The sequence below is a fragment of the Diplotaxodon limnothrissa genome, linkage group LG16 (genome assembly GCF_057381915.1).
Source record: "Diplotaxodon limnothrissa isolate DT_005_m linkage group LG16, D_limnothrissa_male_GT1.1, whole genome shotgun sequence".
Lineage (NCBI taxonomy): Eukaryota > Metazoa > Chordata > Actinopteri > Cichliformes > Cichlidae > Diplotaxodon > Diplotaxodon limnothrissa.
In genome coordinates, this window is record NC_140611.1 from 18,071,027 (window position 1) to 18,093,020 (window position 21,994).

The window sequence follows — 21,994 nt, forward strand, 5'->3', positions numbered from 1 at the left end:
CCGCCTTAATTCCTCTTACATTTTCTTTTACTTTTTTTCCCCACAGTACTACAAACAAAACTGTGTGCATTCATGAATAACGAAGGTACAACAGGTCATCCATCACGCAGATCTGCATTGCAGTGGTTGTTGCTAAACTTCTGGGGTGACTCATTTGGAATCAAAGAAACTTTGCCTTATAAATCAGCGAGTACTTACTTTATAAATGTAGGTAATTAAAGTTAAATAACTTAAAATTAAAAAAAACTTCCTTTAGCAATTTGAAGCAAATCACACAGTGCAAATTCTCCAAAACTATCATTCAGATTTCTATATTATAAATAGTGTTACACAAAAAAGTTAATTAATAATGTGCTTAATTATTCTTGCTCGGCTCTATATTATTATTTCTTAAAAATATGAAATACAAATTTCCATCTCAATAAAAAGGTTGAAGTATATGTCTACCTCTTAACAATATTTCCCTAACTGATAAAAATATATATATTATTCAGTTCTATTCTAGCTTACTTTACCACTATTAATTACTTCATATTATATAAATTATATTACATACACTTGTATTGTAAGTGTATTTACCTTATTACTAAATACTTTTCCAAGTTGTGACATTATTTGGTTTAGCAGCATTCAGAGACGACAGGTTATGACATTTGGGTTAATGTTGAAAAAAAACAACAACATGATATTGTTTGAATACTGGTAAACAGATTGTGTTTCCAATCACTCTGGACCTTTTCTGAATAAACCAAGCCATGAGTTTTTATTAACAGTAAAGCTCACGGCCTCATTTAAAATGCTCTATTCACAATTAAAAAAAACAAATATATTTGGGGAAAAGCTTAAAAAATATCCAGTAATTGAACAATGTATTGGATGTTTTAATCATATATGCTGTTTAAAATAGTTGCGTGTAAAGTTAATTTGTCAAATAAATGGTTAGCATTAGCCACCGATATCAGGACAAAGGTATCAAAAGCACCTGAGCTGCAAATTACACACACGCAGTAAGTAACAGTTGATTTGTTGCCACATGATCCCAGAACAAAAACAACTCTGTTTGCTCGATTTGCTGTTTGGCAACAAAAATCGCCATTTTTTTTGATCTGCTGTTCATGTGTTTGTTTATGACTGGCTGCCTGTTTGGAGAAAAATGGATGCTGGTAGCAAAAACTTTGTGATATACAAACTATGTGTTGAATTTTTCTTTGGAAAAGCATTTATTTGGGTGTTGAATACAAAACAAATGACTTTTTTGTTTGACAGCATACAGTAAAAATGATGACAGCTTCCCAGCTTTAACGACTCCAATCCGTTAACTAGAGTCATTGCACATAAAAACAATTAAAAAGCTTAACTATATTATATTTAGTGTATTTCATTGGGCTGTGGAACTTCATTCTCATTATTGTTAGGTCGGCTGCTTGACCTTTGTGCTGAGCATCTTCATGACAACTAAAATCCATATGTAGTTAGCAAATATTTAGATCATATAACATGTCTGTTTTAGAGTTAAAACATCATATTCACATAGTCAGGAAACAGATGAGTATCACTATTAGATTAATAGAAAGAAAGGTACTTTTTAAATAAAGATTTTGTTGATGTGAGCATGAATTGCACTTGCTAACTGTGGTGTAATGTATTTAATGAAAATATAACCAGAACGTAGGTAATTTCTGATTAACAGCCCTACTTTAAGCCAGATTTTAGAAATATAGGACACGATGTTAATCTAATCTGTCTATTTTATGCATTGTAAATTTGTATCTTTATGAAATAAACAGTTGCTCCAAGCACATGCAGAGCATGAACTCATGCAATATGCTGTTTAGTTTGCTTAACCAGTTGACCTAATTTACACGCATTTATTTGCATGCGGATGAGCACTCATGCAAGCAAACAATGTTCATTTTTTGGTGATAATTGAAAGACTTTTTTCCCCCAGATTGTGGATAAGCAAAGTGCACTTTGCAGTTACTATAGAAACCAGATCCCAGTTGCATTCTTCAAAAGTATTGATCCCCAAGGACCTAAAAAGTGAAAATAGGATATCATGCAATGTGTTTAGTTGCCTTCCAAACAAAGTCCTGGCAAGGACTTGTAGTTTGGATCGTCGAGAGAATAATCTGTTAGATTTCTGACAGTTAAGAAGTGACATTGTTACAGTTAAAGGTTATGGTCAAATTGACAGAAACTGAATAAGAATGACTGATGAGCCATCGAGATAAGGATTTATGCAGTGCAAGTCATTTAATCTCTTTTAGAGAAAAGGAGGCACTGATTGATGCTGTGCTCACCCCATCGCGTGATGGAGCATGTGTATTCTTGTAGGTAGACACACACACACACATGCAAATACACACACAAATCAAACCCATCCTGCCTCTCACAGGAAATCATTGCAGTAATTAACGTCCTAGCGCGCTCCCTCATTGCGATTCTGATTGGCTGAAAGTCATCCTAAGAAGCAGCTCGGCACAGATCCCTCAGGTATTTTGCAAGAGTGAAATTATCCCAGTGCTTGCCAAGTACCATGGGACACCATCAGCCTGTGTTAGTGTGTAAACATTTCTGTTTTCCCCAGTGCCCCTGTCCCAGTGTCTCCAGCCCACATGGCACAAGTCATTTGTCAGCCTTGATTTAGATTTCTCAACACATAGGCCTCCTGCGGCCGAAGCTCAATCTGCGCTCCTACTCAAAAGCCCAAAATTTACCGGACATGGTCTTGGCGAGGCAGGGGAGGGTTGGTGTGAAGAACTGGATGATGAGTCATAAATTGAAAAACAGAGAAAGAGTGGACAATCGAAAGAAGCGTGAGGTGGGGAAAAAACAAAGAAAGTGAGGAGGGGTAGTGAAGTCTGTGAGGTGGTTTTGACTCAAGTGGTATGTTGAGATTTCAGGGTTAGGCTACAAAATGAGAGGGTGAGAAAGAGTATGGAGTGCTAGAGGTGTGATAAGAGGCAGAGCTGTGGAAGTGACGAGAGGAGGGCACCGCTTTGTTATAGGAAGGAGTGTGTGTGTGTGTGCGTGAATGTATATTTCTGGATGTGTGTGGATGTGCTTTGACGGGTGCATAAAAAGAGGGAAGGTAGAGGAAAAATGGGATTTTGGTGATGCTGAGAAGATGAGTGAAAGCTTTAGAAGAAAACTCAGAGAAAGACTACAAAAGAATGACATACAGAAGGTTTATCTCTTCATGAAGTGGACATGTGGGATCTCTAGAAATGAAATAAAAGAAATAGTATTAACCTCTTTTTGTGTCAAGGCAACAAACCCTTTTTTTTCTATAGCAACATTACAAAGCTTTGATTTCCTAACTAGCTTCAGCTTATCTGATATAGCAGCAGATGTTCTTGGGGATCATTACATTATTCTGTTTTACTGTGTTCAGCTATAATTAAAACAAAAATTTAAAATGGAAATTTGGAGAATGCATAAATACCTCCGGGTCTTTCATCTGTCATTCTTGCTATGAATGTTGATTTCATGACATTTGTGTGAATAAAAAGTGACCAAAAATAAAGTGGGTATTTTCAGAGTGGATCAGTGAAAGTACTTTTATGTTTATGGCCTGTTTCAGGTTTTGGAAATGTGTTATATTTCTTTTTGCAGGTGTATAATCTGCATGCTTTTGTTTGAGTTCACAACGCTATACTGAAAATCATTTGCACCTGGTCATATGATTGCATCTGCAGAAAAGAGTGAACTCTCCTTACCATGGGGTCAGCACAAAGTTGCATATCTGCAACTGCTAAAAATAATTTGTCTTGGACTCTGAACAATGTTTCAGCCATTACAGTCACTTTCTTCTCTACCCTGCTTTTGTTTTAGGATGTGTGCGTCTTGAAAATATGCTATAACGGTGTACTTTCTTGGTTTGCTGAATAGCCTGAGAGTTATTTCTAACTCAGTGACCTTTTCTGTATATGTCCTGCTACCCACTGAAAAATCCACTGCTGCATTACTGTGGACTTTGGTGAAGAGGCACTTAACATTGCATCTATTCCCCGACTTTGGTGTTCCTCTTGTCTCTTCAAAATCCCTAAAAGCAATCAGGACTCAGCACAGCAAACCTTAAATTTAAATTTAGGCCTCAATTTGTTTGATCATTTCTGTTAAAATAAAACTTTACACTGTTGCAGAATCGTTCTTTTTTCTGCAGTTTATCCATATTTAGTTTTTTCTTGTTTTAACTCATTAACACGTGCCTTTCCTGTCTCATTAATACCTCAGCAGGTTTACTACCCTTCCCACGCACACAGAGTTTTATCCCCCCGCCCCCTCCACACACACACACACTTGTCTTAACTTTAAACTACTGTATGACACCTACTGTGTTACAGATTATTTCTTACAGCTCTCATTAATTCCAAACAGAGCTCTTATAGCTGGTTTGTATAAGAGTAGAATAATCATATTTTGCAATCATTTCACACGCCTTCAGTGATTCTTATTGAGCTTTCTCAAAGCCCAGACAGCCTTTAACTTAAAACATATTTTAAAAAATGTGATCATATAAAAATTAAGCTTTCTTTAGTCTGTTTAAAATACATTTTTATACATTCTAAACTTTCTTGAGGCAGTGCTTTGTATTTTAGGCTGGATATATGGATGTCAGTAAGGGAATAGAGGGCTTTTCTGTTGACATAAGTTGGATGACACAAATGTTTGAATAGGATTTGATAAAGTCACTTGGGATACGGTTGGTTAACAGTGATGGTCTGTGCTGGTGTGACCTAACCTTAGATACTGAGCTCCGGTTTTAATTGAGTTAGTCAGACTCCGGTTGGTATTCCGGTCAGTGGGTCAGTGCCTGCAGCCAGGCCCCTGTTGGGCCATTCGTTAAAGTGATGTTCTTCGTCAAGTGTTCAAATCTCACCATTTAATTGGCATCCAGTTCCCTGGATAGGAGCCAATTACAGATCCCTCTATATTTGACTTTGTATCTCTGTGCTTATCCATTAGCTGCAAAGTTCTTCTATCATTTTCCTCCCTGCTCCTTTCTTCCTTTTGTTTCTTTACATTATTGTCGTCCCAACACCTTCAATTTTTTTTTTTTTCAAAATAAACGGCAAAGTGGGAAAAAAAGCTTTCTCGAGGTTCCTAGAAGGCAGTTTATGACACCCACTGACACTGAATGAAAATTGCATTTATTTTTTGTCTCTTTTTGACTATAAAAGGAGATTTTACATGAACTCAGATTAGTAGGAAAAGTGATTCCAAAAACCCTCTGGTGTAAAATGGAAAGGGGAGATGTGGGGCCGTAAGAAATAATAAGACATGGGTAATAAAGGCACTTTGTGAGAAAGCAATTCAAAATCGAGTGTGCAGAAAGGTTAGAAGACCAAAGGTTTGAAACGTGGGTGAGTCGCCGTGTTTTGTGAAATTTTATTTCTGTTCCCACGGTGGACAGTTTCATACTGGATGATCAGAACGTTGAAAAAGCTGATTTTTGAGAAAAAGTTGGGGCATGAGCACTTGTTGCCACACTGATAAAAGAACATTTATTAAGTTCGCTATCACATAATCATATAATCCCCCACAGTGCCTCTTGTGGTATAATGAGCCTCTGTGTTTCCCTTCCTCGGACAAAGCACCTATTATGTCATCAAAAAGGGACGCTTAGCAGATGAAAGGGGAGATGAAAGCGAGGGCACCAACTACCTGTTCACAAAGGCCGTAATTTTTACCGGTAATTAAAGGCTTACATTTCCCTGATGGATCATCGGGGGCCACAGAACAAACGAGGAGAAGGAGCAACAGAGAGGGAAAGACGCAGGATTCTCCTCTGTTAAAAGCTCTCAGGCTTGTAATGGTAATTAAGGGCTTGTCTCTGGAGAGGGCACGATATTAGAGCTGCAGAGAAGCTGAGGTGGTGGAGGGGGTGGGCCCTAACTCTTTTATGTTCTCATTGCCCTTACTCATTCCTCCACTTATTCTGCCCCAAATCTTCCAATCCATCTTTTTACTGTACTTCTCACCCCTCGATATCCCCCGCCTCACACCGACTTCCGCAATGCAGAGCAAAAGTAATCAGTTCAGCCAACGTCATCGTTCCACATCAGCTCACCAGAGTGCTACGAACAAATAGCCACATCTTTACATACAGTGGAGCTTTTTTCACAGATTCCAAGATGTTCGAAACGCTGCACAAACAAGCGGAGGACTTTTCAGTTTGTCAGGAGTCAGAATTTTGTTTTGACCCTCCTCCAAGCAGAGCCAGCTTTGATTGCTGCTCACTGTCAATATATCCACCAGGATCCTGATGTCATTACAGTACGTATCTTTACTGTATTCTCTGTCCTGACGGAGCCTGCTGAGCTGCTGCTACCTCGCACGGTAGGTGTAGTCATGGTAACCTGCAGGCAGCTAAAGAATAGAAATGTTGACAGACAGATTTGGACTTTCCTGTGCTCCAACTCCCCACTCCTGAAACAGTAAACACACTTGCCTGCTTACGGTTCTCTAGAGATTTCACCTCCTGCATCGAGAGATGAGCACGGACAAGAAGCGGGATCAGGTATTTTTAGCAAAGGGGACTGGAATGAGAATTTCAAGGAGTCACCCGGGAATGCTGAATAGCTGTCATTCACCTTCTTTTCTCAATGCCGCCGTTGTCGTTACTTTCCGGCTCCCCTTACTCTTCCTCTGTCTCCCATCCTAGCCTTGAAAAAGGCACGTGTTTAAGGCATTCTACAATGTGAGTGTGGGGTGAATATGAGGCTGGATATAGTTTACAGAGTAGGCGCGCTCAGAAAATGTATGGCCTATCCATTTTTAACTACTCAAAGGGACGTTATTACATGTGCAACACGTGCACACACACACAATACACATCACAATGCACCAGCCAAAGAAGGTTTGACATGTATCATAGTTTTGTTGTTTTCCAACTTGTTCACTCTCTTATCCTCTCTCTGTGCAAAAAAGGATTACACAGTACTGTGTGCACTTTTTCATGCTTGTTTCACACCTTGTGGGGGAAGAATCATGACTGACAGGACTTGTATCAGATTCTCCTGCAGAGATATCCACAGGAAATCTTCACAAACCCTTATTTCTCTCTCTCTCTCTCTTTCTCCCGCTCCCTCTCTCGCTCTCTCTCCCCTTCCCTCCCTCCCCCTCATATATGCATATGCACACACTAACACTTTCTTCTTGGCCATTTTATTGAAAGCTTAAAATACCCAGACTCCGAAATTTAAGCCTGTGTCTAAAACTAGGCTGTGGGATATTGCTGTTTGCCATAAAAACCTTGTACAATAACTCAGCTTTTGGTAGTTTGTCCATTCGGATGGATTACAAGGACCTATATAACAGTGGGGAGCAGAACGATTCTATTAATATCTCAGGAGAAAAATATATTGCAACAATGATATTGTACAGCAAAAAGAAAAGAAGGGAAACACTGCATGGCTCAGAGGGCTTATCTGAAAGGTGCTTTTCAGTGCAGCAGGTGAAATCTTTAAAAAAAAAAAAAACGAGTTGTAGAAGCCCTCTTATTTCAGGTAAAATTATATAGTTCAAGTTTATTCTTTGAGGGAAAACAGACGAGTGTGTATGCGCTCTAAGTCTTCTTTGGGGGTCTGACAAGAATTAAATATCAGCCTGTGGTGGCAATCAATCAACACATGTGCTATGATATGTAACCCCTGGAAGGTGCGCAGCTTATTAAGGCTGTATTTAGGTCGGGTGGGTTTGAATATTGCAGCAAATATTGCCAAAGTGTTGATGCGGCTTCTGCTTTTGGATGCTTGACTTTCACTGTACAAATTGATCGACATGTTGAGTTTGTAGAAAGCTGTTTTCACGTTCATCTGCTCCACATGCACATATGGGCCAGTGCTTGTGACATCACAACCGACGTGAAAGCCAGTGATGGCTACCCAAAAAAACAAATTACACAAGCACAAGTGTAAAATTGAAATCTTTCGTGCACAATACTGTGCGTAGGGCCCTTTATTTTTTTATGTGAGAGAATAAGCAGGTGTGTTTGAGAGTGCTCTTCTGTTTTTAAGTGAATAATATTTGTTGGGAACCTGTTATGGACAGCGTGCCCCTTTGGGGTTGCTTCAGGAAGGGCATCTGGTGTAAAAAGCTGCCAAATCAAATATGTGGAGCTACCCGCTGTGGACCCCTTGTGAATAACGGAGCAGCTGAGCTTTATAGCAGTTCTTGTATAACATTGTAATTAAAAGTCCTCCTTCCAGTGAACAAGATGTATGAAAGAAGATTATACATGTAGCTGATTCCCTTTTCTGAATGAGGACGCTAAGATGGCCGGAAACAAGAAGACTGACTGTCATATTAATACATTTTTATTCTGCTGTTTTTGTTTGATGTGTATGATTTTATCACAGTAACAGCAATTTTTCATTGTCAATTCCATGTTTTCTCTACACTTCAAATAGTCTATTTATTATTTTAGGGCCACCCCTTCCTAAAAATTGGCAAAGTGCATCTTCAGGGTGAGAAAAAACACTCACATGTGATGTGCAAGACTGTGCCTTACCTTGAAAACGAAGTACCGAGAGAACAATTGTGCTGAGGACTAGAGTGTGTTATGAAACATCAAACCCACTCTGAATATGACTTTTTCAAAAGGCTCTCCGGATTGTTTCTTATCCTACAAATAAAACATGATGGTGGCTGTCACACGCAGTAACAGCACACAACTCCGCTCTAAGCAGTGGCACGAGAACGACACGTGTATTCAAGGAGAATGAGTTGAGACGGAAAAGAAAGAACTGACACGATGTGTATGTGTGTGTCTGTTAGTTTCTAATCATGTTCATATATGCATAGTGTTATTGTTGGGGGGGGGGGGGGGGGGGGGGTTCTGTCTGTCTGTCTGTTCATTCATCTGCCCCTCTGTCGGCGTATCTGTCAATCTCGCTGTGTGCTCTGTGCATCTGTGCTGAGTTTGGACAGCATCTGCAGAGTGTTTTCTGTGCAAGGTTTGTTTTCCTCTCCTCTGGCTTGGAAAGTATTCCTCTGTGTGAATCTGAGTGCCAGCTCTGTGAGGCCTAATTATCCCAAATACTGTGAAATCAGCTAAACATGCACCAAGAGTTGATGCAAATCAAATTTATGACCCTGTGCAGCACACATTATTTTATAGTCTTTAAAAATTTGATCAGCATTTCTGGTTTCACTCAATCATTTATTGCATTTCACAGTAAAGGCCTGCCCAGCATGAGGGTTGGCTTGTTTTTTGGCTGCTAGGTTTCATTCCACTATATTGTCTAATAAAGAGCTTCTTTTGTGATCCCTTTGAAAAGTAAAATGTGTACCTATCCTTATTTGACATGAATATATTTAGTGTGCTCTAAAAGCATTCAAAAAGCTCATTCATTCAAGTTGCTGTAGACATAAGTGTTTCCCAAATAAATGTAATGTAGTATAATGGGCATTATAAATTCTAGTGGCTGGTAAAAACTGAACAGCTTGTTACTTTACAGAGGTTTTGTCACAATGTGCCGATAAAGTAGATATTTAATCCACAGAAGACAGAAAACGAAAAATTTAAGCTGCTATTAATTCCCTCACCCCGAACCAGTCACAGTAGATGGCGGCCCCTCAATGACCCCGAAGTTTTCTTCCTGTTAAATAGGAGTTTTTCTTTCTCCCTGTTGCCAAGTGCTTGCTCGTAGGGGGTCACGTGATTGTTGGGGTTTTGATATTGTACGGTCTTTACTTTGTGATGTAAAGCACTGATGTTGTCACAAATTGGCACTATGCATCCATCCATCCACTTTCGCTTATACAGTTCAGGGTCGCAGAGGAACTGGAGCCTATGCCAGCTACCATATGAAATTAAACATTGAAATAAATTGAAAATTTATTTAATTTCCCCAGAAGAACAGTTTGTAATCTGAACCCAAACTGTTTAGTTGCAGTATATATGTATAGCATATATACTGGCCATTATTAGCTATTTGCCAATATATCAGTATCAGCATTGACAACACCCAATAAATCAACATTTATAAAGTAAAGATGAGTTGGTAGAAACACTCTTCAGCCGTGTCATGTGTTTTCATGTTGCATAGTTTGTCCACCAGAGAGCGCTCTGCAATTTCCCTGTCTGCAACACATGTTTGAAACACAACAAATACAACAACCAGCTAAACAGACCAGAGTCAGAGTGTGAAAGAGTCAAGCCACAACTAAAGATTATTTTTCCTAAATAACTAAACATACCAAATGTTAGGCAAATTTGTTTATGTTTTGTGTATTTGAAAGAAAAAAATATGAGTTGATATATCAGTATGAGTTTGACTCTGTTTGATAAATGCAGCCATTGTCTTGATAAAAGATTTGAATGAAACCCAAAGTTAAAAGAAACAACTGGTTTGTTATTTTAGTGGTAACTTCTTGCCAGTACCAATTTTACTGATGACATGACTACAAGAATTACCAACACCCAAACTAATGAAAAGTAGACATTGTGTATGCAAACTTAAAAGGTTTTGTACAACTGTTTCTCTATTTAAGCCGTTTGCTGGTGTGGCTACATTCTAGGACCTCTTAAAACATCATATTTTAAGTTTTTCAGACAGACAAATAAAAGATGCCATCTCTGAGAAAGGCATGTTCTGAAAGCTAGATTAATAAGGGCACTGGGTCCACTTTGTATAACTACATCCCATCGCCTCATGTATATACCCAGCTATAGTAATAATAGGGTCAAAATGTATTTTTATATTATACTGTTCCCTACCAAATATTTATTTGTTGCTATAGGAGGACCAAAGATGTAGTCTGTGTGGAAGACTCATAGAGACATTGGGCAGAAGTGGGAAAAAAGGGGTGGTTCTTAAGTCTAATTTCCATCAAGCGCCGTGACCAACTCTCAGCCGAGGGGAGGATGTCAATCACTCAGATTACCGGTACATGGATTTGTTCCACACCCACGCATGTGTGAAGGCAGTAACAACACACAAAGACATGCACATAGAAACGCACACTCAGGCAAACACTTAATCACGCTCTTGTGCTGTACAAGACGCGCATCCACTCAGCGGGGGATATTTTTCACGCCTAATCTTGCCAAGTCTTGTAATGGCACACTTATTTATGAACTTCAATAAATTAAAAAGAGATTTGAATTTTTGAGTTTTCACCAAAAGCTAGAATGCTTATTATTCAGGAGACATGGATGGTGGTGGTTGGTGACAGGTATTAAACCAGTGATGCTGTTACATATTATATACGACCTGTTCCCTTGAAAGCTTTTCTGAAGCCAAATTTAACTTTGGAGGGTTTTCCTGAACTTATCTTTTGCCTAAAAATTCAGTAAAAATTCACTCTCAGAGTCAAAGTCAACACAGAGATCATTAATGGAAGTTTCCAAGTGTTACAAACCTCTCTGAGACTAATAACAGATTATAATAATAATGATACTGCTATTGGGTTTGACAGCATGGGAGAGATTTTGAAAAGCTGTTCCTCCTTTGCAGCTAGTACAAATGATCAACCTCATTGTTCCAGTTCTGGTTAATAGTCCTCCTACCATCTGCTCCAAGTCTGGCTGGCTTAGCATCATAATAGTTATGGCAATCTTGCCTAGCTTAAACAGGACATACATACATATATATATATGCCTGGGTAATACTTATATGCATTTCTCTGCTGCCTTGCAAAGAGTCGTCCACCTTTCTCTTCACCTTGCCAATTAAAGCGCAGCTGGAGGTATGCATTGCACATGTAGCACCAGGGGAGCGCAAGTGTCATTTCAAATAACTTGGGTGTTATTTCAGCTGCACACTGAAGTGCTGAAAGAAAATAAGCCTCTAAAGGTATAAAAAAAAAAAAGCTGTTCAGTGTTCAATGCAGGCAGAGAACGTGGTGCATGTGACCCTGCAGACAGTACTGAACGCCATGTAATAATCAGTCGGGATGAAATTACATTCAAATATCCAACTTCAAACACACGTACAAATCAGATGTTTTAAATGGCGCAGACGATCTTTCGTTTATGATTTATTAACCAATCTTCTTTATTTTTAATAATAATATGAATAAAGATTTGTACATCTTTATTCATATTAAAGGATAAACTTTCAGTCTTGACTTTTAAGCCAAAATAAACCAGAAGAACTGAATCAGCTAAAAAAAATCATATATCATCAAAAGCTCCAAAAAGCTGTGTAGTGCACCGCTGGTATTATTTGTTCAATCAGAGCCTCAGCAATGTTTTTATGTATTACTTGAATGTACAGGATGAGCTGATAATGCAAGAGAGCACACATGTGCCCTATGAGCACTTTATCAGACTAATTGGCCACCATCCTGTAACAAAATGTCCAGCTTTACACTGTATCGACTGTGACGATGATGTTGCAGGTGCAACACCACCCACCGGCATTCTGGAAGTAACAAAGGTGGCTGTGAGAGCGTTTCAGGGAGTGCTGCATTTGGACTAGAATAAGACAGCAGGAGGCCTTCAAGTGTTTCCTGTGATTCCCAGGCAGCTCAGTGGAGACTTCCTCTCCAGGCAGCGGCTGCTGGCAGCTTGACATTCCTAGTTTACAATTGATCTGAGGGATATACGAACAGCAGGGGGCAGATTTATAAACAGAGGAAAAGGTAGATACTGCATCTGGGTCACACACAGAGACACGGAGTTGCCTGTAATGTGTAATTTTGTGCCGTATGTGCATGTTAAAAAATTGGATCTGATTATATAGTAAAGTATTTTTGTACCAAGTTCTCTGTACATGTGCATGTGAGTGGTTGTGTTTGTATGTGTGTGTGTTGCACGCAGGAGGTTCCTATTTTGTAGGTAGAGCGTGTAGCCTTTGTAGAGCCCGGCTGTGCACAAATACCAAGCTGAGAGAGGCTGTTGAACTTTGGAAATGTCAGACACGGCTCCTCACAGACAGCGCTATCAGTTCATTCCTGGGTGTCCTCCCATCCTCCTTCCCTGCACGCCACAAAACTTTCCTTATGCTGAGAGAGAGAGACCCGCTGAAATCTTTTGTAGCTGTGTCTCGGTTGTTGACAGGAGGAGCACAGAGAAAACGAGCTCTTAGTTCAAACACAAACAATCTTCTAAAGAATAACCCTTGTCGGCACAGCTCTGAAGATGTGTGACCGGTGGCACAGCCGGGGCATCCCAGAAAAGGTGGTGGGCTACACTGTGGTGTGCAGTGGGTTCAAAGATCACAGTGAGGGAACAAAGAAAAAATCCTTGTATAATATGTAATGCAAGAGAAGAGACTTGCAGTAAATCCTTAAATATTTAGTTTTGACTCTTACAAAAAAGATCTGACTTAGACGTAGTTGCTTTCGAAGTTGGTGTTAAGTAGCAGAGTTTCCCTTGGATTCCCAACACAAGTGCTGTAACATACTAATCGGGATTAACAAATGCAAACCTTGCACTGCGGCTTGTAAATCCTGCTGCGAAACAGGCAAAAAGCATCTGCGTCATCCCCCCAGCCTCTTCACGTCTTTCTCCCGGCGCTTCCCAAATCACAGATCCGACTCTCCTGAGAGGAGTCTCCACCCACTTTACAGTATGTGCTACGGGATCAAATCATATGTATATTGTTTACACGTCGCTTGTGGTTTGCCGAGATTACTGCGCTCTGGGCGTTTAGTGAATGCCACCTCGCTGGAATGAAAAATAAATGCATTCACAGTGTATGCCAGCCACGCTTTAGCTTTAGTTTAATACATGCAAAGTTCATGGACACTGAAGTTCTTGCATGATTGATGACGTGTTGCCAGCTTTAATCAGCTCACAGTTGTGCTGCTTGTAATATTTGATTCATTATGTATATATGTATATTTCTTTAATTTATTTATTTATTTATTGCTTTTTATCTCAGATTCATTTATGATTTATCTCTAGGCTTTCTCGAATTATAAAAACGCTGCCAGCATCTTTAGTGCGGTAGATTTCAACTGAAACTTTTTTAATTGGTAGTGAAGTATCACCTTTTCTTCCATGCAAATACTTGCCCTCTGTGTTGAACCACAGAGATAATCCTTTCATTCACAGAACCAAGAATCCATCGGCTCCCCAGTGACAATTACTTCTTCCCTCCACATATCAACTCGCAGCAAACTGTAGTTGTTGACTCCTGACCTCCCTTCATACCCATCAGCAGCTCTAAATAAAATGATGTGTCTGTCTCCGCTCACTTCCTTTTGCCTTATTTTTTCCAATGCACTGTCTCCAGGGGGATTCTGGAAAGCTCTTGAGTGCCCTCATGTGTTCATTACTTGCTTTATGATCAGTGTGCTTTGTGTGTGGCCAAATGGGCATTTAAAGCCGACGTTGAAAGGAAAGCCTGTCTCCTTAAATAGCAGACGCACATCCCCCAAACTAGTTGAGGATGGGCATATTTTCACTTTCCCTCATCAGACGGCATTTGTGTGCAGATTTGCAAAGTGTGTATTTGTGAGTCTATGAATGTGTGAAGTGTGTGTCACACCCTATGTGTGTATGACGCATAAAATAAAAAGAGTTGGTAGAATTGGAGTATCTGTGCGATATCACTGACTTTAAAGCCCTGCATAGCATTTGACACAATATTTTTTCAGGTTGTGCATGTGAGCTGTATGCCTTTAACACAACAGCAAGACCATCGAGCATGACAGCATGTCATCTCCTGTTTTGTTTTGTGGTTTTTTGCAGGAAGCGCCCTGAACCTTACCTGCCGGGCATTTTTTGGCTACAGCGGCGATGTCAGCCCCCTCATCTACTGGATGAAGGGGGAGAAGTTCATAGAGGACCTGGATGAAGAGAGAGTCCAGGAGAGCGACATCAAGTAAGGAACACAGGGCTACAAATCACCTCCCTGGACTTGGCAGTAATGAGGAATTAATAGCAGATGTAGATAAATTTACCCCATAATATTAAAGGACGATGCAAATGGTTTCGCATCTCTTAGCCCATTAACTCCAAATTGCATACACTAAACCAACCATTTTCCAGAGATGTATTCCCTGCCTTCTAAGCAGCTGCTCTTTTCAATTAATTACACTACAGCATGAACACGATGCAGAGGCTTGAAATTTGTTAGAAACTGTAATTTATTTGTTTTATTACCTCTGATATATTTTTTGTCAGTTAAAATACATTATTGTCCTGTGGACACAAACACTGCTGTACAAAAAAATGTAGATGAATGTAAAAAAACAATGTGAGGACACCTTCAAAAGTTGGCCTATAAGTCAAGTAATTTCAGTCAAAGTGCTACAAAAAGAAAAAAGCAACCCTGATCTAATCGATATTTGGTATCTCATGCCTCTCATGCCTGGATGCAGCTTCATCTTCATCTCTCTTATTGTAATTAGGCTGTTATTTATGATCATTATGAAAACTAATAAAAATGTATGACTGAAACATTCAACATTTAAGCGTTCCTCATAATAGAAATGTGCACTCATAAACTCTTTCTGTTAGTTTAGAAAAAAAAGAAGAAGAAAAAAAAGTTTTGACTTGAAATCTGGAAAGAAATCGTGGGGTATTAAAGTGGTTGCCTGTGTCTTACTGGGAGCTGCTGTCTCTCCATGACCAGCGCTTTTCCCTCTCCTTATCTCTGAGAGCAGGATGCAGCACAAGCCCTGAGAATAGATTGAGATGATGCTGAACACATTTGTAAAAAGCAGTTTATATAACTTCACCTCGCTTAAGGTCTTTGTGCAACATTGCAAAGACTCCACTGACAAGCCTCGCTCCGGAGGCTGTGAGACATTTAAAACAAGCCCATCTTCGTGTCGCTCCCCTCCTAGTGGTGTAGCACATTTAAACAAGGCCATTCTCTGGTCCATGTGCATGTTTCCCATTAGAGCTGTTTGGAGAGGCTGCAGCTCCTGGGAGACAGCCCTGTCAGATGGTTAACAACTGCCATTTTTCACACCGCCACCACTATGCTATCTCCCCCGCTGCACCCACCTAGAGCAGCATGCAGATGGGCCATGGGGAGCTGAGGAGAAGTGCTAGAAGGGAAAGAGAGAAAGAGCGGGAGAAAACAGAGAGGAAGAAAACAGGAAAGACGAGTGAAACGAGTTGAGAAATATTCACAAATCAATGAAGAGTAAAGTGAAGAGGGATGTTATCATGAGTTGTTTAGCACACTGGTATGAGTATGCAGAAGAAACAGATTGCTGTTTAACCAACCCCTCTCTGCCCCTGCCTTTGTCACCAGGATTCCTCCACTCGCTGGCTGAGGGGTGATCATTTTAATAATTTAAATCATATTTCATGCAGGAGATCAATAATATATCCGATTATCCACTTTCTCCTACTGATGCTGCTCTTGAAGGATTCAGCAAACGACTTGATTTTACTTAAACGCACACAGCCAGACATGTATGAGGGTCAAAAAATGACAGGAAATTTAAAAAAAAAACAAGTATACAAGAAGCTAAACACAAACTAATCAGTGCTTCCCCTGCAGTCAAGCTCTTTCTCCCCTTTAAATGATACGCTGGGCATGTTTTCTCAGGGTTACCTCGCTTTGTCAGCCTGCCACCCACATACTTTTATTACTAATGCATCAGCAGCCAAACTTAAGTTTAGAGAAGAGCACTCATACCTTGAGAACAGACTTACTGCAGGCTTTTATTTACCCAACTCTCAGCCTATTGATTTGGTGGAGTTCATTTCTGTGGCAACCCGAGCCCATAAATTCTCATTTGCGCCATTGGGACTGGGCTGTTGCTGTTATCATGGCATGGATGACTAGACATCAGCATTGTATGCAGAGATTAAATTAACAAAACAAATGCGTCTCAGCATAAAAAAAAATAGGTGATCAATACGTTATCGAGTGGCTTCAGTTGATGTTTCGCAGGTGTACGTGCACTTGAATATATGAAAGAATTGAATACGCTGGAAATTGATCACTAAATGAGCAAACACAGAGGTTTTATCAATGAGGAGGGGAGTGGATGTACAAGGGATAAAGAAGAAGCCATAGCTTGAGAAGAAGTTTGCAGTTTACTCCTTCTGCTGAGGCTATATCAATAAACTCGGTCACTTGTGAAAAAGCAGAGGGCATCCTGCAAATCCGACCCTGATGTACCAAAGTAGGAACAACTTCCTGTGTATCGGTATCCCAGCCGTTATGTGACCTTCAGCTCACATTTGTGACTATGACCCTGTTTACACTTGGTTTTAAAATGTATGCTGGGTGACTGGGTCACAAGTAGAGAGCCAAGATGTGTCATCATTTCATTAGCCTCTAAGGTTTCCAGCTAACCACAAGTTCAGCCTTTGTTACTGTGCAAATTCCACTAGAAGGTGAAAGGACAGCATTATTTTGTCTGTCTGTTGCCATTCAAGCGTAAGATCAGCAAGAGCTAGCAAAGAGAACAAAATGTTTGTCCTTCAGTGTTGGCATATTTACTACTACATCCTGATACGTTGCTCATGTTAGGACACATTAGCATTTACAGTACAGTGATATGAGGCCAAGTGCATTTAAAATCACCTCAGCAAAGTGGCCTGAATGACCGGATCAAAGCAGCACCTTTCACGATGTTGTTTATTTATCATTGTCCACATTTTAAAACCAAGTGTGAACTCCATTCAAGGTTCACATAGTCATTATTCATCAGGTTCAATGGCTGTGTTGTGTCACATGGTGTAAAATGTGAAACAGAAGACACCACGCCACTCACACACTACACTTAAAAATGAATAATACTATGCTGTGAAGCTGCTCTGTAAAACTGTAGTCCAAGAGTTAAAGCTAGAAGTACTGATTGGAGAAATATGCCCACAATTACTGTTTTCCCATGAACTCCAGACAGTGTTGGGGGTAAGCTGGGTTGAGATGCTGTCTGGAGTCTGAGTTTGCACTTTCCCACAAGGGGAACGCAGCAGGAGACGGTCGACTTCAATCACATTCTCACTTCAGGAAATATTGGTGCTGCCCAGACGGAGCATGCAGGAGACAGGCTTGCTGTGAATTCACCTGACTATTATCTGAGCTATTCTCATGCACATGCTACCAAACATTAAGACTTTGACCAGGGAGTTGGCGTGTTAAGGAACATTTAATGTCCGATCCCATTTATTTCTTCACATGCACCCCTGGCAGTGACTTTAGTTATAGAGAAATGGACATGGCCAGTAAAAATACTCAGGTAGGCTGTGATGTCTAAGCAATGCTCAGCTGATATTAAGTGGCCTTAAGTGTGCAAGAAAATATGAACAAAACAGGATGGAGTTATGCTTTTATGTTGTTTACACCAAATTCTGACCTGAACATCTAAATGTCACAGCAGAAATCAAGACTATTTTCCAATTTTGGTGATCCCATGTAAAATATAGCCTCAATTTCCTTTTCTTAGCTAACAAGAGTGGAATCAGGTGTTCTCTTCTCCTGTTGTAGCCCATCTGCATCAAGGTTGGGCATGTTGTATATTCAGAGATGCTCTTCTTTGGTTGTAATGAGTCGTTACTTGAGTTACTGTTGCCTTCCTTTTCAGCTGGAACACAACACTGGTGATTTTATCTGACATCTGGCATGAAAAAGATGTTTTTGCCCAGAGAACTGCCCCCTAATGGATATTTTCTCTTTTTCAGACCAGTCTTTGTAAACCATGATTGTGTGGGAAAATCCCAGTACACCAACCACGCCAGATTCAGAGTCACTTTTCTTCACAATTATGAATTTCCTACTGAACTGATCAGATTATTTTTTCCATTAGTTGACTGGTTAATAAATATTTTTTAGAATAGTGAGTAATGTTTCCACAAGTTCTCTGAACAATTATCAAAGTAGTTACCAATGTTTTTCTTAGATTTTTTATGCAAAAGTTTTGACTTGCAAAGTAAATCGTAAAATGCATTCAGGAAACATGATTTTGGGACTTCAGCATCTTAACCGAGGACGGTTTGGCATGCAAAGTGGATGATCCACCTTAAGTGTTGAGCCACAGTCCCATAGTACACTGCTTGAGTAAGCAATACACAGTTATGGTTAGGGTCACCACTGCTTTCTGGATAGACCTGATTTATTCTCATGCCTCCTTCTCACTGCGCCTATCCTACAATAAAACAAACTCTGAATCATCAGTGCTGCCGCCGCCTCTTCACACACGGCCCATGATGCACTTTCAATTACAGATGCCAATTCTCCCAACAAGCTTTCCTATGTGCAGTTTATCAGTTTGAAGGTGAGGGAGAAGCGAGATGCTTGAGAGTCATTATCCCCCTCCCCCCCTACACATTTAAACACAAACTCACACATGCAAACACTCTCTCTCCTTTGTCCTCGTCCCACTCCTTCTCAGCACAGTAATGATAAACACACTCACATACAAACAGAAGGGATCTTTTTCTCATTTGCACTTTGTTTCCTCCAAAGAGTCATTTGTGTTGAGGGTGCTGTAAAAGTAGGCTAAGTAGTGTGTCCAAGGTATGAGGGAGCATTATCTCCCTATTCGCTCCTCCATCAGGCTCAACCAGCCCAGCAGGGGACACTCATTTACTTTATGGAATATTACTTTCTCTCCTTCTCGCCGTTACCATGGCAGCTGCTATAAAAAGATTTTCTCCTCATCGCTATTATTTGATTTCCTCCCGCACAAGCTGAGGAAGATCCCTTATTGATTTTCATTTCTCATATGTTTGAGTGCAAAGAAAGAAATTAACATACCATGAAGTACTTAATGTAACGCAAAAGGGCCTCGATCAAGATACATTTGTACCACAGGAAAACTATTTTGTATAGCTTAACCCTTGGGATTTGCAATAACACCGTATCTGGTTAACGCTGACTGATGTGCTTCGGGTCATGACTCCTGAAGACCCCATCACATGCTGAACATGAGAGTTTTTGATCTTTTTTTAATTCCATCAACTCCAAGTCACTCCCCATCCACCTATTGTGTTTGATGCTGAGAATTATTGTTCAATACCGTTTAAATTGTTTGTCTTGCAGGGTCATCAAGGAGCATCTTGGAGAACAGGAAGTGGCCATTTCACTAACTATTGACTCTTTAGAGGAGGAAGACCTGGGAAATTATTCCTGTTACGTGGAAAATGGCAACGGCCGTCGCCAAGCTACCATCCAGCTTTTCAGGCGGGGTAAGTGCTTATTTACATTTCCTACTCCAAACTTAAAGGGACAGTTCAACCCCACCCCCCAAAATAAAAAAATAAAAATACTGATTTTTCCTCTGGCATGTAGTGTTGTTCATCCATGTACATCATTATGGTATGAGTTTCCTCATTTTCCACATATTGGCTGTAAAGATGTCTGCCTTCTCTTTAGTGTAATTGAAGTAAATAGGACTCGCCTTGTGGTCCAAAGAAAGAACACATTTCAAAGCAATATAGCTTTTCAAAAATGATGACTACAAATGTTGCTATGATCAGGTTATTGTTAAACTAGGTTTTTATTTACTTCAGAATGAAAAGAAGCATGTGTAGCTCAAAGTATCTGCTTTTATGTCTCCGGACAGGGTTCTTTGCCAATTTAGGGGGTTGCTGCAAGGAAAGGAACACACTTCAAATCCTTTATGAACAGCTATAGCTACAAGCAGACAGCAGGAGCAAGAATGCATTAAATAAAGATAATACCAGAATCAGAATTGATGAACAAATGGGTAATGATCAATGGGAGAATGTGGATTTAATTCTCCAGCTCTTGGAAAATTATGAGCCAGATGAAAGTTAATAGAATATCTGAATGATTAAACTAATTTTAATTCACACTAATTCAGATTAATTGAGACTACCAACAATATTAACTCTGAGGCAGTTGAACTTAGGCTTGATTTCCTATTGATTGTAGTTATAGGCTGGGTTTGTTCAGTTCACAAGCGGGACTTTTCAGGTCATCCAACAGCCTAATGATGGAGTAGATTCAGTAGGGTGCAGCCGTGAAATCTTGAGCATGTGATGCAAACAGACCTCAGCAGCTGATGTTGGCCCTCAGTCTTTTAGAGCTGATGTCAACTGGATTCTGAAATAGTACGTTTTATGGCTTTAACATTCATTTTAGAATAAGGAACAGCTTTCCATATGCAATTAGCAAAATAAAAATTACACCTGACTGCAAAAAAACTACTTGGTGAGCTAAATGAAACCGAATATTATAAAAGAGTTGAATATGGTGTGAGTCAGTCTTTTTATCATGCTGGTCTCATTGGGATGTCCTCTAAGGTGTGGCCAAGATTATTTGCGCCACTACGAATTCTGGGGCCACAATTGTTATTTAAATAATGAATTTTGTTCAACTTTTATTTGGACAGATCCAACCACGAAGAACAATCTTCCTTCCAACCACATAAATAAAGGCAATAGAGTTTGTTCAGAAATATGGACGTGTTCAGATGTATATGAAGAGAAAATGGGATTAAAACAGGAAGTGTATTTCAAAGGTTTATAGACTGCATCATCAGAGTATTATATGGATGACTAATCGTCATAACATCACTTCCAACATTTACAACAAGAAGTGAAAAACTGGTTTAATTATTAAATTTCATATTCCTCAATTAAATCAATTTTAAGTCAGGAGTTTCAGGCATTGTGATAATTAAAGTTTAACAAGCCTGAATGGATTATATAATATTAACGTCTAACAAGTTTCACAATGAACAAGTAATCACTTTCAGTGAATAAGTCTATTAACACTTCATTTGAAAAGTTGTCTACTCCAGGTGTGCACTCATATTTGTGATTGAAACATGAGTGATATCTCCTGTGTGTGTGTGTGTGTGTGTGTGTGTGTGTGTGTGTGTGTGTGTGTGTGTGTGTGTGTGTGTGTGTGTGTGTGTGTGCTTTTAAGAGAGAAAGAAATGAGGTCCAGCAACAGAATATTAAGATATTGGTATTCGCTGTCTCTTCCTACTTAAAACGATGAGTCCTATAGAAGTTTTATTAATTCTTTTCAGATCTTGCAGTTATAGAAATGTTTCCTGATGCTGAGCTGGGGTGTTTGCACAGTCTTCTCTAACATTACCCAAATACTAACATACCAGCCATTTAACTAACAGATTGAAATTCAATTTGTAG

At 39.7% G+C, this 21,994-nt stretch overlaps 1 protein-coding gene across 1 annotated transcript in view; it reads left to right on the forward strand.

The window, feature by feature from the left end:
* il1rapl1a (interleukin 1 receptor accessory protein-like 1a) overlaps positions 1–21,994 on the forward strand; it is a 150,553-nt gene that overhangs the window by 116,064 nt on the left and 12,495 nt on the right. Inside the window, exons 7-8 of the mRNA XM_085374071.1 lie at positions 14,651–14,783; positions 19,914–20,059. Coding sequence (XP_085230197.1) covers positions 14,651–14,783; positions 19,914–20,059 — 279 coding nt within the window. The remainder of the gene's footprint in view (positions 1–14,650; positions 14,784–19,913; positions 20,060–21,994) is intronic.